At 43.8% G+C, this 15,615-nt stretch overlaps 2 protein-coding genes and 1 non-coding gene across 4 annotated transcripts; 1 reads left to right on the top strand and 2 right to left on the bottom strand.

Moving 5' to 3' along the window:
* The first annotated feature begins 269 nt into the window (after nucleotides 1–269).
* Nucleotides 270–11,027, top strand: ints10 (integrator complex subunit 10). 2 transcript variants are annotated; one of them, XM_031568816.1, is made up of 18 exons: nucleotides 270–338; nucleotides 666–806; nucleotides 935–1,002; nucleotides 1,138–1,241; nucleotides 1,336–1,475; nucleotides 1,596–1,677; nucleotides 1,821–1,961; nucleotides 2,557–2,728; nucleotides 3,149–3,318; nucleotides 4,754–4,893; nucleotides 5,351–5,504; nucleotides 6,680–6,762; nucleotides 7,119–7,265; nucleotides 7,611–7,719; nucleotides 8,103–8,182; nucleotides 8,285–8,447; nucleotides 8,949–9,042; nucleotides 10,408–11,027. In XM_031568816.1, the coding sequence occupies exons 1-18, from the start codon at nucleotides 306–308 to the stop codon at nucleotides 10,562–10,564; spliced, it is 2,178 nt and encodes a 725-aa protein (XP_031424676.1). In that variant the 5' UTR covers nucleotides 270–305; the 3' UTR covers nucleotides 10,565–11,027. The 2 variants fall into 2 exon arrangements, with proteins under 2 accessions (XP_031424676.1, XP_031424677.1); XM_031568817.1 differs by lacking the exon at nucleotides 270–338 and adding an exon at nucleotides 345–572.
* A 380-nt stretch (nucleotides 11,028–11,407) lies between these two features.
* tlr1 (toll-like receptor 1) lies at nucleotides 11,408–15,041 on the bottom strand. Its single transcript, XM_012820569.3, has 2 exons — nucleotides 14,710–15,041; nucleotides 11,408–14,002 (listed from the first exon to the last, which is right to left on the bottom strand). The coding sequence occupies exon 2, from the start codon at nucleotides 13,996–13,998 to the stop codon at nucleotides 11,590–11,592; it is 2,409 nt and encodes an 802-aa protein (XP_012676023.2). The 5' UTR covers nucleotides 13,999–14,002; nucleotides 14,710–15,041; the 3' UTR covers nucleotides 11,408–11,589.
* Nucleotides 15,042–15,365: 324 nt separating this feature from the next.
* On the bottom strand, nucleotides 15,366–15,437 carry trnap-ugg. Its single transcript has one exon. It is a non-coding gene; the product is annotated as a tRNA-Pro (tRNA).
* Between the last annotated feature and the right edge of the window lie 178 nt (nucleotides 15,438–15,615).

The raw sequence follows: 15,615 nt of genomic DNA, 5'->3' as shown, positions 1-15,615 counted from the left end.
GTGCGAGGCATGTAGGTCAGTTGGAGGCCAGTGAGAGCTAGCAGCTCACCGGCGAGATGCATTCTAATATTCGACCCCTAGAAGGCAATCTAGTCTTCTTTGCCTCTATTCAACAGTGCCGGTCTGAACGTATATGGCCATAACATTTGGAATCGGGAAGAACAGAATGAGGTCCATCATTGCATATCCTTTGTAGCAAAATACTGAAGTCGATCATACATTAAAAAAAACGGCGTTGATTTTCTTCCAGTACAGTAGGTGGCGATAAGTACTGTCTGGACTGTCGTGAGGCTCTGACGTAAACTATGCGACAGAAATTAAGAGGCCCAGTGGTCAGGGTTTGTTCAGAGCTGGGCTGTTTTTTCTGTTTATTTTCTAGATAGTGTCAGGATAAATGTAATACATTTAGCACTGGTGACCCTCCTGTCTACACAGGGAAAAAATGAATGAAAGCATAATTTTTCTTTGTGCTACAATGTGGTCATAGAGGCGTAACGTTATCCAGTTGTTTGTGATGCTGCATAGCTGTTTCAGTTAACGTTAGACAGGCAGAAAGACCCATATAGTAGTGGGTAATGTGTATTTTTTTCGTCCAAAAGAACTGCATAGATACATCCTTTGCGGTTTCCCACTGGTGACTTTTTTTTTTGTCCTTTGGAACGCAGACGTGCGACGTTATGTCTGCACTGGGGGATTGCGAGTTTCTCGTAAAACGCGCCCGCGAACTTGTGTCAGAAGACCCATGGGCTGCCAAGGCATGGCTGATAACCGCCCGCACTCTTTATCCCGCAGACTTCAACATTCAGGTAACGAGAGAATACATTCATACATTCGTCGTAATGAGTTATAATGTATTGAAGGTATAATTCAGTAGCACTGAAATTGTTACAATTCTATGCATTATGTCAACTACGTTGACTCCTGTCTGATACAGTACGAGATGTACACAATTGAACGCAACGCCGAGAGGACGACTTCTGCGGGCAGACTGCTGTATGACATGTAAGCAAAGACCAGCTTCAGTTAAGCTGTTATATCACCAGCTTAAATGTACCTGATTTAATTTGTTTTAATGATTCAGCTTTGAATTGACTCGACTCAGTCAAATTCACTTCGTCCTGCTGTCATACTTTGCAGGTTCATCAACTTTCCCGACCAAGCTGTGGTGTGGCGCGAGATCTCAGTCATCACTTCCGCACTAAGAAGTGACTGTCAAGATAAGCACGCCCAGTTTTTGAGAGGTAAACAACATAGCGTTGCATCTTTATAGAGCAAAACAGATGTGAGGAAAAACAGTCTGTGACTGTGTATTGCTTGTTTGTTATTCATGTGCAGGTTTGTTTGAGACCCTTCCGGGACGCATTCAGTGTGAGATGCTTCTGAAGGCTACAGAGCAGTGCTTTAATACGTTAGAGAAGGCTGAAATGTTGCTGCTTTTGTTAAGAAGATTTCCGGACTCAGTCGTTCAGCATGGGGTAAGTCCAATCTTCATCTGGAATCTGTCTCTCCATAGTAAAATAGACTTTATAAAACTTAAAAAAAATGGAATCTGTTAATTCAGCTGTTGACATCTGGTTCCACGCATCATCCTTTAGGTCAGCTTAGGGGAGTCTCTTTTGGAGGCTGAAAATGCGGAAGACTTGGACACACCTGTCAACTGCTTCAGAAAACTTTTTGGTGAGCATCACACTCACATTCACTACCTTTAATTGGGAATGTCTGGACACGAGCTGATTCCATTTATTTCTGAATGTGTGGATTTGTTTGTATCTCAGTTCCTTTCTCTCTGTGTGTCGTTTTACGCTTTGTTTCCTCCCCAGTGTGTGATGTTCTCCCTCTGATCATGAACAACCTGGACATGCGTCTTCCGCCCAGCCTGTTGCACAAGTACATGCACAAGGCAGCAGAATTCTACATCTGTTACGTCACTCGTGGCCCATCCACAGATGCACAGATGCAGGGTACTGCCCCACACAAACACACACACACACACACACACACACACACACACACACACACACACACACAGGGTACTGCCCCACACAAACACACACACACACACACACACACACAGGGTACTGCCCCACACAAACACACTTGTTTTACCAGAATCGTAAAAAATATATAGCTTCTGTTCCATGCTAGCTAGGTAGTTACATTTGTCACTCACAGTAGGCTGGATGACTTTCCTCAGCAAGCCACAGTTCATCACCCTCTCTCTCTCTCTCTCTCTCTCTCTCTCTCTCTCTCTCTCTCTCTCTCTCTCTCTCTCTCTCTCTCTCTCTCTCTGTCTCTGTCACACACACACACATACATTTGAATATGTTTTTATTTCACTCCTTGAGTCCCACTCCAACATATGGGATCACACACATCACACAACCTTACCAATTAGAGCCGAGATGATGCAGTGTACACACACACACACACACACACACACACACACACACAGACCCTAAGACGATCTCCCATATTAATCTGTATAGTCCTACATCTAAAACATGTCCCTGCCCCTCACTAACAGCTATTGTTTGCCCTTTCTATCATGGCTGTCAGGTGGTCAGGAGGGCGGGCTGAAGTCTCCCGGTGTGCTGCGTGGGGCTCAGCGGTACGTGATTGACGGCCTGTCGGAGAAGTCGTCCGTGGTGGCCGAGCCCTGGGAGAGACTGCTGGACATCTTGGCTGTGGTGGGGTCACGCTGCGAGTGGCAAGGAGACAAGGGGAGCAGGTGAGGCCGCCATGACAGAATGTGTGTGTGTGTGTCTGTCTTTGTGTTTATGTGTGTGTGTGTGAAGGGGGGTTTTGGGTGCCTGAAAGTGCTTACAGAGGGCTGTGCTTTTCTCATGTACAAAGTGAAGCAAAATATTCTCTGTTTTTTACGACAACTGAAGCTGTATGCATGCAGTGTAGACATATTAAAGATATTACATATGACTGACTAATCAACTGTTACATATAAGCCACATTTTTTGCTCATTTGTGCCCACCCACTGAAATATCATTTAATTTCTACCTGTATCCCATAAGGAGGAATCAGTGATTGAATTAGACCCCTTGCCAGTGTTGTTGCGGTTGTCTCTGTGTTCCTGACGTCCTGCCTGTGTGTGTGTGTGTGTGTGTGTGTGTGTGTGTGTGTGTGTTCCTCCAGGAGTTACCTGGAGCTGCTGCAGCGCATGAAGGAGCTGTGTCGCTACCTGCCCAGTCTGGAGGGAGAGACCCTGTCCCGCTGCTGCAGTCAGGTGGTCACCTGTGCAGCCCTCGTCCTCTTCCGCAGCGCCTACCTCTACGTGTCTGTTGTACAGCCTTCACTCTTCCATGGTGCGTTTGCATATGTATATCTGTGGATGTGTGTGTGGATGCTGGATGGTGTGTGTGTGTGGTACTGAAAAGAGTAGACATTTTCATTCCTCCAGGTAAATGTGTTTTAGCCTACAACAGAAAGCATAGTTTTATTGTTTTGGTGTTTACTTGTTAAGCTATGCTAAGCTAAGCGTCAATAACCATGTACTGCCCCTTTAGTGGATGCCATCTGCATTAATGACATGGTTATGCTGTGTAATAGAGGGATATTTCAGAATAAGCTCAGTGTGAAACTACGGCATCCCCAGTCCAGTTGCACTCATGTTTATGGACGTGTCTGTTCCATGTCTGTGTGTGTTTCTGTTCTATGTGTCTGTGTGTGTGTCTGTGTGTGTGTCTGTTCTATGTGTCTGTGTGTGTGCCTGCTCCATGTGTCTGTGTGTGTTTCTGTTCTATGTGTCTGTGTGTGTTTCTGTTCTATGTGTCTGTGTGTGTGTCTGTTTTATGTGTCTGTGTGTGTGTCTGTTCTATGTGTCTGTGTGTGTGTCTGTTCTATGTGTCTGTGTGTGTTTCTGTTCTATGTGTCTGTGTGTGTTTCTGTTCTACGTGTCTGTGTGTGTTTCTGTTCTATGTGTCTGTCTGTGTTTCTGTTCTATGTGTCTGTGTGTGTGTCTGTTCTATGTGTCTGTGTGTGTGTCTGTGTGTGTTTCTGTTCTATGTGTCTGTGTGTGTTTCTGTTCCATGTGTCTGTGTGTGTTTCTGTTCCATGTGTCTGTGTGTGTTTCTGTTCTATGTGTCTGTGTGTGTTTCTGTTCTACGTGTCTGTGTGTGTTTCTGTTCTATGTGTCTGTGTGTGTTTCTGTTCTATGTGTCTGTGTGTGTTTCTGTTCTATGTGTCTGTGTGTGTTTCTGTTCCATGTGTCTGTGTGTGTTTCTGTTCTATGTGTCTGTGTGTGTGTCTGCTCCATGTGTCTGTGTGTGTTTCTGTTCTATGTGTCTGTGTGTGTTTCTGTTCTATGTGTCTGTCTGTGTTTCTGTTCTATGGGTCTGTTCTATGTGTCTGTGTGTGTGTCTGTTCTATGTGTCTGTGTGTGTGTCTGCTCCATGTGTCTGTGTGTGTTTCTGTTCTATGTGTCTGTGTGTGTGTCTGCTCCATGTGTCTGTGTGTGTTTCTGTTCTATGTGTCTGTGTGTGTTTCTGTTCTATGTGTCTGTGTGTGTGTCTGTTCTATGTGTCTGTGTGTGTGTTTCTGTTCTATGTGTCTGTGTGTGTCTGCTCCATGTGTCTGTGTGTGTTTCTGTTCTATGTGTCTGTGTGTGTTTCTGTTCTATGTGTCTGTGTGTGTTTCTGTTCTATGTGTCTGTTCCATGTGTCTGTGTGTGTTTCTGTTCTATGTGTCTGTGTGTGTTTCTGTTCTATGGGTCTGCTCCATGTGTCTGTGTGTGTTTCTTAGGCCACAGTTCGTTAGTCTCGGGCCCATGGATCCTATTGGAGGACTTCTCATTGGTGTTCAATGACATTGAAGTGGAGAGAGGCTCAGGGAAACATGCACACAAAAAGCGCAAGCTGGCCGACGGCAGAGAGAAGACTATGGTGAGTGTTTCGCCAGACGTGTTCCTGGCACGGCCTGTCCTGCAAGGGCCAGCACAGTGAGTGATCACTGTAGACAGAGTGACTTGATTTAAGAGATGAACTGGTGCAGATGGATGGATTTGCCAGCTCACCAACAAAATGGATGAAATACTGAAAGTCAGAGAGAGATTAAGTGATTAATATTGATTAATTTGCTAACAGACCAACTAAACAAATTAAATAGTGAGATTCAGAAAGAGGCTGAGTGATTTAAGATTGATTTGTCACATTCACATTTATTCCTTTAGCTCACACTTCTATCCAAAGTAACTTACCTTACAGATATACATTTTTGTCAGTGTGTTTGTCACCAAGAACACACAATTGGCAGACAACCAACATGAGCATGAATGCTGAACCCTTTGTGTGTGTGTGTGTGTGTGTGTGTGTGTGTGTGTGTGTGTGTGTGTGTCTCCAGAGCTCGGATGACGAGGAGGGTGTGGGAAAGGGCCGTGGTCGTCACATCCTGGTCAATAAGACGGAGATGCCGGCCTGGACGGAGACGCTGGAGAGCTTCCGCACGGCCAGAGAGAGCTGGGACCTACTGCACTCGCACGAGGCCCTGGAGACGGGTACATTACCAGTCATTTATCCAAATGACTTACAGTTCATACAGATATTAAGATTACCAGATTAAGACCTACTGCACTCCCCGGATTCCCTGGAGACGGGTGCATTCACATTCATTTATCCAAATGACTTTATCTCGATTTCCTAATACCTCTATGAACACTAACAGTAACTTTATTCTCCCACATAGTAGAACATTTGTTTTGGGCATTTTCATTTTTTTTTTTTTTATCAGTGTCATCCTTTGCTTCCTGCGCAATGAATCTATGATGTTGTTATTGTTGGCATGATGCTGTACCAGTGAATCTGAGTTAGTGTGTGTGTGTGTGTGTGTTTCCCGTTAGAAGTCAGACGAGGAAGTAATTTATTTATTTAAGTTTCAGTTAATCTTTTTAAAAAAGAGGAAGCAGCTTTATGGCTCATAATTTACATGGCATCAATGTGTGACAGGAAGGATGCTTGTTCTTCTCTGGTAGTGTTGAGCAACATCAATCCACTCAAATGTTCCCTATCCTTTGTGCTGTTTGTTCTGTTATTGCAGACTGAACATGCACCTGTTTAATGCTCTATGATGTTGGACATGGTATTGATCACTGATCACGCACTGATCATGTACTCGCTTCTGTTAGAGTAAAATTACTCTGTCGTGTTGTTTTGGAGAGGAACCACCATACGAAGCAATTTGTTGTAACAAGGTTGAGTTTTACTGGTAGGTACTGACACAATACAACTTGCCCAACAGACAGTCAAGTACAGTCAAGCAAGCCGGAGAATTCGCATTCTAGAGTCTAAACAGAGGATGCTTGCACTTTTAAGGCCTAATTCTGTGATGTCACTTCTGGCCCCCTGCGCCGCCCACCTACACTGTCTTCCACTCGGCACTTAGTTATAACACATGATTCTTGTGGTGTTTCCCATTTACAGAACTTCTGCTTTTAATCTGCTGACACATGTATGTCTGGAAACTTTCCCTTATCTGTGCCCCAGCTTTGACCACTTAAGATTTATCCTTTTGCCTTTCTCCTCTCTGGGCCTTTGTCCCAGTTTTAACTTGCTCTCTCGTCTGGCTTTACATTTTCCACGTGAATTTAACTTGCTGTCTCTGACTGATTTTTTCATTTGATATACTTCATTTGATACATTTGATAATTCAAATTTATCTTACACTTCTCTGTAGAGTTCAACAAGATCTGTGCAGCCTGGAAGACAGACACCTGGCTATGGCTCCGAATATTCCTCTCGGATATGATTATTTATCAGGTACACCTCACTGCAGGCCACACCTGATGACCTGTACTACTACATGATGACAAACATGGTTTGGGTTGATGGTTTCCTCAGCCCAAATGAACATTGATTGATTGACTGATTGATTGACATCCCTGTAGATACCTACAGGTTTGTGCTAGAAAAATGGATTTGTAAAAATGTACTGAGCAGATGGTACTTAAGAACTACGCTAATGTTTGTGTATGTTCTGTGTGTGTGTGTGTGTGTCTGTCTGCGCGTGTATGTGTGTGTGCGCACGTGTGTCCGCGTGTGGGTGTCCTCGTGTGTGTCCGTGTGTGTGTGGGTGGGTGTGTGGGTGGGTGTGTGTGTGGGTGTGATCCATCCAGGGCCAGTACAGGAAGGCTCTGTCCAGCCTGCTCCAGATGGCTTCTTTCCAACCGCAGCCGAGTCAGACGCCCCCTGGAGGCAGTCTGGAGAACCACAGAGCCATCATTCAGCAGGCATCCTGCCACTACGCCCTGGGAGAACACAGGGTGAGAGACGAACATGTACATGTTACACAAACACACATACACACATATATGTACAGATACATGTTGCTTTATTCACACACAAAAACACGCATACAAATGCATATATATTTATAAGAGGTGGACAAGTCCATGCATTTGTTTTGTACACACACACACACACACACACACACACACACACATTCATGTATAGACTCAGACACTTCCATATCTTCACCAAACCCTTAATGGAAGTTCTTCCAAATATATCAATCATTTTCATTCTGTGTCTTCTGTAATAAGTGAGTTTTGCCACATGGTTGTGGTTGCATGTATAACTGTGTCTTTGTGTCTTCAAATGACTCCTAGTTGGCATGTGAGAAATTGCTTGAGGTTGTTGGAGGACTGGTCCCGCAGACTCCGGACCCAGGGAAGAGTTGTGAGGAGCCTGGTAGACCAAGGACAAAGCCTAGAAAGGGTAAGTGTGTGTGTGTGTGTGTGTGTGTGTGTGTGTGTGTGTGTGTGTGTGTGTGTGTGTGTGTGTGTGTGTGTGTGTGTGTGTGTGTGTGTGTGTGTGTGTGTGTGTGTGTGTGTGTGTGTGTGTGTGTGTGTGTGTGTGTGTGTTATACCATTGTAATTACACACCGTAATACCATTTCATGTACACGACCCAGCACAGAAACACATTTTATGCCTGTAAATTGTTTAATAGCCGTGGACTGATCATTGCTTGTGCTCTTTTTGAACTACTTCTGTCTTGTGAAGCGTTATTTGTTGTTCTGCTTGTTTATCTTGTACATCATCATCATCTTCATGTTTTTGCTCATTTGCTCATCTGTTTTTTTCCCCATCTTTTGCCAGGAAATGACCTCAGGCTCCTGCCATGTACAAGCAAAGCAGTCCTGCCATACGCTCTTCAGTTGATGCTGGCCTGTTTCAAGGTACGAAGCACAAAGGCTGGGAGCCATTGGTACTTTTAGGGGTCTTCAATGTGTGTATATTTCCCTCTGTGTCTGTCTGATTTTGTCTGATTGTGCATCTAGCTTCGGGCCTTCACCGACGTCAGGGATGACCTGTCTCTGGGTCATGTGGTAGTGCTCCTGCAGCATGATTGGCCACAGGGGGAGACCCTGTTTCTCAAGGCAGTGGATAAGATCTGCCAGCAGGGCAGCTTCCAGTATGAAAACTTCTTCAACTACGTCACCAGTATCCTTTACTGTTGGAGATTATTCATGTTTTGGGGTTTTATTTGGTTTAGAGTTGTACAGCGCTGTTCGTGTGCATCCAGTGCGACTTTGGTCACCCTATCATCTCTACTCCAGTGGTGCTCAACTGGTCTGGCCTTGGGACCCACGAGTTGCGATATAATTCAAAATATAAAATAAACATACACTACTCTACACTACACTACACTACTCTACACTACTCTACTCTACACTACTCTACACTAATCTACACTACACTACCCTACACTACTCTACACTACCCTATTCTACACTACTCTACTCTACACTACACTACTCCACACTACTCTATAGTACCCACCCCATTACCATGCCATGATTAGCTCCATTGCCAGAATGCTTCTCCAGTGATTCTCTGCACTTACCAGCGTGAAGTTGAAAGTTTTGCCCCCTACTGTTAGTGTGTTATTACTCTCTTTCCCTGGTAGTGTCTGCGTTCTCCTCAACTTGTACACTTGCACAGACATCGACATGCTTGAGGAATTTGCTTACCTTCGCACCACTGAGGGAGGGCGTGTCCAGCTGGAGCTACTGCCCAATCAGGGCATGCTCATCAAGTGAGTCCCACCCACATTTGACAGTCTAGTTCTCTGCATAGGTGAAGAAAACCAGTTGAAGGGGCAGATGATTGGTCATCTCGGCTCTTTGTTTACCTTGTTTCGTCCCTCTTCCTTTCTTCCTTTCTTTCTTTTCTTTCTTTCTTTGTGTTCAAACATGTCTGCTCTACCTAACCGAAGCACTGTTAATGCTTTAAAGGGCACGCCTGGTGTGTTTTACTGTCTTTTCCTTCCCTGCTCTTTGATTCGCTTGCTGAGCTCCGAATGACCTTTTGAACTGCAGCTCAAGGTCCTGGCCATGGGTGCATTCAAGACATCGACCCCTTTCACAGATTTCAGTGAAACCAGTAATTCAGTCACAGAGCACCCACATTTCACACACACACTCAGATTTCTTTTTCATCTCTGCAAACAAGTACGATTTTGAAAAAGAAGCCCTAAACGGCGTTCACAGGCCCATCCCTGTGCATGATCTGTGTGGGAATTTCAGCACATTCACTTTTATAACCTCACCTAATTGAACCACGACTCAAATCCTACATCTCACAGCGTCTGTTTGCAATAGGCCGGCCAGTGGTGTCTGGAATGCACCCCTTGTCTCACAGCAGGGTGTTGATGAATGGTGTTTGCTGTCTCTAGGAACCCCAGCCCCGCTCTGGGGGTGGAGTTTAACCCCCTGCAGCTTCCTGGGGCGCAGCCGACTGACAGGTACCCCATACTCTGACTCCACCCCCCAACCCCACCCGCCCAAATTCCACTCAGCCTGCTCATCTCCCCCCCCCTAGTGTGTCCCTGTTTGTACACTTTATTACTTCATTTTTTTCTCCCTGTCTCTCTTCTTTCCGTCGATACTTTTCATTCCAGTTAAGTTGCGTGTTCATTTTCTGCCGTGTTTTTTTTCTCCTTTTGTTTTTGTTTGGTTTAGTGTTTGTTTTTGTTTTCGTGCTTTTCTTGTGAATTCACTGCATAACGTCGTTCTGTTTTCTTTCTGGTTTATTGGTCTGTCAGTTAAGTTTCATTGACTGTGAAGGTTGTTTCTTGTGTTCCATACTGACTGTGTGCAGTATTTGTTGTTTAAAGACATTGTTTGTTTTAAGACTTTATTTATATTACTGTTGGTTTGGTCAGTCTCTATCTAAAATAAAGAATCGCATATCCAGCCAAATATTAAGTATATACAGAAAAACAGTGTAATGTAGTCGTTATTGATGGTACACAAGTTGTATGTGCACAACTGTTATCCTCAATACTTCATTGTATTTTTTAATGAGGCGTATTAGACACAGATATTTATATACAATTTCAGATGTTCATCTAATTACCTATTGAAACTTGCCCAAAGCACTAACTCTGTGTGCATTACAGGCATCACACGGTGACCCGCGGCATTACTAAGGGGGTAAAGGAGGACTTCCGTCTGGCGATGGAGAGACAGGTGTCTAGATGTGGGGAGAACCTGTTCACTGTGTTACACCGGTTCTGCATCAATGAGAAGATCATCCTTATCCAGTCCTTACCCTAAGGCCTTTGGCTTTTGACCTTTGCCCTTTGAAGCCTCTAACACTGACTGTTTCTACTTGGGACTGAACTGTGCCTGTTCATCACCATGGGGGTTGTCTCTTGATCCTAAGCCTCACAACTAGTTTCATAATACCATTAGCGTCAAACCATACCGGTGGGCTGTCCGTCATGCTGTGATGAAACGCTACTTCTCAGGACTTAAGAAATTCATACCCCTGTACGTCATGTGATTTTCCTCTTCTTTACATTTTCAATCCTTGGTATTGATGAATATTCGTATAGGTTAGCTGGATAGGTGGGTATGTTTAATGCTTTAGGTATCTTGAAGTATTCCATTGTCAGAACCGTGTTTTATGTTTTTTTTCTTCGTTGTCTCTTCATATAATTGTGGCTGTTTATAAATAATGTCATAATCCCCTAAAGGGATTTTTGAAATAAATGCAAATGTTACAATTTTATTATTATTATTGCTTGTTTCATTTATTAATACGAACGTGTGAAGCAGACATCACTTGCCATACATAGTTCATAAGGTCACGAGACATTTGACACTGAGCAGAACACCATTGCTTTGGCAGACAGGCAAAATGGTAAGGTCATCAGTACGTATGTTAACAATGATTAATCTAACTGTACCCTCCTATACATGACACAGGATGCACATTTCAAATATAGCTAAAGGCCACAGTGATATTTACACTAATTACACTTTTGTCACATCCTTGACTTTAATATGTTTGAATTCTGTGCCTTTTGTCAGTGTATAGCTGCTGGAAGCAATAACTGGATTTTGGCTATTGCAAAAATATCTCTGGGTCTTTTCTGGGAAACAAAAAATCTGGGTTCTATAATCTGTCACTGAAGTTTTAACCTGACCCATCCGTAATAAAAAAAAACAAGCCACTTACAAAGAGACGTTCCGACAAATTCACATACGCACATCACACTGAGAGGTGGACATGGGCTTGTGGAAGTCAGTGAGAAATGCTAACGCTGCTAGCAACACTGCTTTCCTCCCACCATCCCTCACCCATCTCTCCAGGGAGGCTCAGTGGGCAGGTTGGCCTGCAGGACTGCCCGGAGGTTGGCCCAGAACAGCACCTGCTTTGCCCTCTCCTGTGGCCACTCTAAGTAGGTGCGCCTGGACATCATGTTTCTGAGCTGGTAGTACTTGGAAGGGATGAGGTAAAGAGGCAGAGGCTCCAGAAGAATCAGCATCACACTGTCAAATCCCCTGGCCACACGCTGGTGGTTGGCAAAGCACAGTTCGTAGTGACACCACTGGCTCTGCACGAAGTCCAGGGAAAGGACGAAAATGCAGCGCCGGCTCTTCTCCACGCACTGCAGGATGTTCTCCACGATCGGCCTCCCAGGTGTGAAGTCTCGTTCGTGGTGACACACGCGGAGACCGTGACGGGCGGCGCCTGCATCCCCGCCCTCCAGTTTCGGGATGAGCTGGCCTTTGACCCACTCCGAATTCCGTTGGCTGTAGGAAACAAAGGCATGAAAGATCACCCCCTGCAGGTCCTCTGGTCTGTCCCGATTCACCCTTCCTCTATGTTTTGTGTGGGCCCATTGGCAGATCATACCCATGTACCATGGAGCATCCAGTTGTCGACAAAGTACTGCTACTGCGATGACTAGGGCGACCGCTGGCACCAAAATGGTGGTTGCAAGAAGACCTGTGCTACAGGAAATCGCTGGAAGGCTGAAGTCTTTCAGGAGAGTTCCCTTCCAAGCCTCTGGGTAGCTGCAGTGATAACTTCTCGGCCAGTGTAGCAGTCTGATCTGTGCTGCCATTGTCTCTCCTGTTACAGATGCGAACCCTCGCAAGGAACAAGTGCAGATGAAGCTGTTATGACTGGCATCTAGATCCTGTAGCTTGGGGCAAGTCCTCAGAAAGTCTAGAGAAGGAGACTGGAGGGAGTTTCCTCTGACCAGTAATCTCTGCAGATTTGGAAAAGCAGTGCAGTCTGGGATATCGTGAAATCTGTTGTTGGTCAGATCCAAAATTTCAAGTGACTCAAGTTTCAAAATGTCTGTTTTCATAACAGTAATATCATTATTTTGGAGGTCCAACTCGATTACGGTCTTGGGTAAGCAGTGAAAAACTGAACTGTCAAAGCTGTTTGAAGACAAATTCAAATGTACAATATTTGAAGACCACACACAATCACCCTGCTCACCTTGATATGTCAGTTTGTTCTGGCTTAAATCCAGGTACCCCAGGGAATCCATGAGCTGAACTCTGCTACTAAGCTGCTGCAAATCCTGGAGGTTGTTCCCCTTCAGCAACAAGATCTCCAAACTTACTAGAGTGTCACACTCGATCACACTCTCACTTCCTCCGCCCCGAGAGAAGACCTTCTCAGACAGCGCGCAATCAGAGAGATCCAGCATGTGAATGGGGGAGCGTGTTTCTGGACAGGTCATGTGGATGATTGGCGACTGTGCGACGGTGAGGTTTCGGACAGGTGTGTTGATTATGAAATCATACAGCATTTGCTGCGAAAATATAAACACTGTCACAATCGCTTGTCTCACACTCAAAGATTCCATATTTGACAAGAGGCTCACTTTGCTACCCACCTCCATGTTGTTGAATGTTAGCCCAGTGAAACTGAGATGTTTCACAGAGGAGGAGAGTAGAATATTAATGGCACTCGTGAAATGCTTCCAGGTGGTTGTTGTGCTTGCTAAATCCAGGTGGGTGGCCCTTATTGTTTTGCGTTGGCTTGCCACTCTACCTAGTCTTTCCCCCGTTATACCAACAATTTCTACCTCTGAGAAAGATGTGAGGGCATCTTCCAAAATAGCAAGGTCACAATCAAACTTTGTTGAGATAATTATTTTTTTGGAATCTACATTTGTGAGGCTCCCACCTTCGTAGCTGGTGCCGACTGACACATACAGGGTCAAACTGTTTAGGTGAAGTCTCTGTATATTTACGAAGTCTTCATCCTGTATCACTCCTGCACTTAATCCCAAATCTTCCAACTTTCCAAGATTTGAAAATTCAACTCCAAGGGTCATATTAACAAATTCATTGAAACTCAGATCCAAATACCATAGGTTTGGAGTCATCAGTAGGTATCTCTGATCTAAAAGGCTGTGGAGCTTGTTATGGGACAGATCCAAAAGTTCTAGGTACTGGGTAGAGCGAAAAACCTCCTGATCAATTCTCTCTATCGCATTGTAGGAAAGGTTGAGGAACCATAACCTGGATGTTTGATGGAAATCCTCTTCGCCCAGAGCTTGAATGTGATTGCATGAGAGGTCCAAGGCCTCTGTGGATGGGGAAAGCCAATCAGGTACAGAAGACAGGTTCTGTGAGGACAAATACACAATGGTGGTGCTCATGTCCGAGCTGAGTGAACAGGGTAGGCATCCTAAGAGGACGGGCATGACCCATATGATGGAGTCCATCACGCCCATAAGTCTGAAACAATGAAGGAAGAAGTCAGTGGGATAGTAAATATAGGGGACCCTGTAGAAATTAGTCTGAAATAAGGCTATTCACATCTTCAAAAAAAATTAAATACAAAAAAACCTATATAATACTTAAATATTAAATAGCTTCCCAAATAGAGACATAAACTATTTGCATCAACCAAAACACAGGTGAGATTTAAAGCACATTTAAATTCAGCACGGATATTCTTAACTAAACATATTAATGACAAAAACCTGGCCTGTTGTTGGAAACTATTCTGTTGATGATTAATGTACCCTGGTTTAAATATCAAGTTTACAAATTAACAGAGGAATGTTGTCAGTGGCTAAACCTTCCCACTTTTGAAGTTTGCATTTATTTCTATTATCTTTTAATTATACTTCATGTCAATTATATTCAACTCTTAATTGTAGCAATACAAGAGTATGTATGCCCATTATTGCTTCTAAGTGAGATTTACCTTCTTCTGGCATTAAAACATATGTATTGCAATTAGAACATATATAAATATTCTGTTGTTTCAAAACAAAGAAATATAGATGTGCCTGTCATTCATATTTTCTGTATTTTAAAATGTTGTCTAAACTCTGATTTGGTTCCCTATATTTTTAAGCAAACTATCTTATAATATTAAACACACCTTTTTGATTATGAGTGGTAATTGTAAACGTACACAACTGTACAATGCTCACCTGTTATGAGAGAATCCAACTCAGGTCCTGTTTTGTGGCTGTTCAGGTTCAAATGATAAAGTGCTATGTTAAATCTGCAGTTAACAAACGTGCTTGTTTTTTGTCAAAAGTCTGTCGTTTATTCTCGTGACACATTACTTAACCGCACAGGCTGGCCTACCCAGAGTGTAAGCAGAAGTGAGATGCACTCTTGAAGCAATATTCAAATTTCACTTCCCCCACCCTAACACACACACACTCCTATAAAACCACATGCTCTTTGTAAGAAGTTAAACAAACAGCCCTGATATAATCAAAGCAATTTATTGCTTCCTGACAACGGCGCCCAAATCTCTCAAAAGGTCTGTTCAAAGAAAGGGTACATCTGGTTGTAGTCAGCTCCTCATTGTTGCTCCTCTCTTCCTATCTACCTTATCCTGCACTTCTTTCATAGCCTATGCATTGAGCCTTCATGATGAAGAGAACAAAAACAGTAAACTGTTACATACATTACTGTTACACAGTTCACAGCATTTGTTTAAGTCAGATTCGAAGTTCATTTGTGTGAGACCATAGGGTACTGGGCGAGATGACACCTGGGATCCTCTGAGATTGGTCTTAAATATCAATTACCTTTTTCAGTTTACTTTTCCCTTTTTACCGAATGTAGAAAACAAGGGCTCGTCCGGGATTTGAACCCGGGACCTCTCGCACCCAAAGCGAGAATCATACCCCTAGACCAACGAGCCGATATCCGAAAAGTAGCAACCAATAGATTAAATAGAATCCATTACCATTTTATATTTGTTGACACGTGTTAGGCAAACCTTCTGTGTCAGATCTCATTGTTAAACAAAATTTCATCATGGGTGGAACAGTGAAAATTCCTTTAGCCACATCTTTAACAGAAATCAATATTCTGCTGTC

This window comes from Clupea harengus, chromosome 6 (assembly GCF_900700415.2).
Source record: "Clupea harengus chromosome 6, Ch_v2.0.2, whole genome shotgun sequence".
Classification (NCBI taxonomy): Eukaryota; Metazoa; Chordata; class Actinopteri; order Clupeiformes; family Clupeidae; genus Clupea; species Clupea harengus.
Note: the sequence above shows the minus strand (reverse complement) of the source record. Positions and strands in the feature narration are given on the sequence as shown.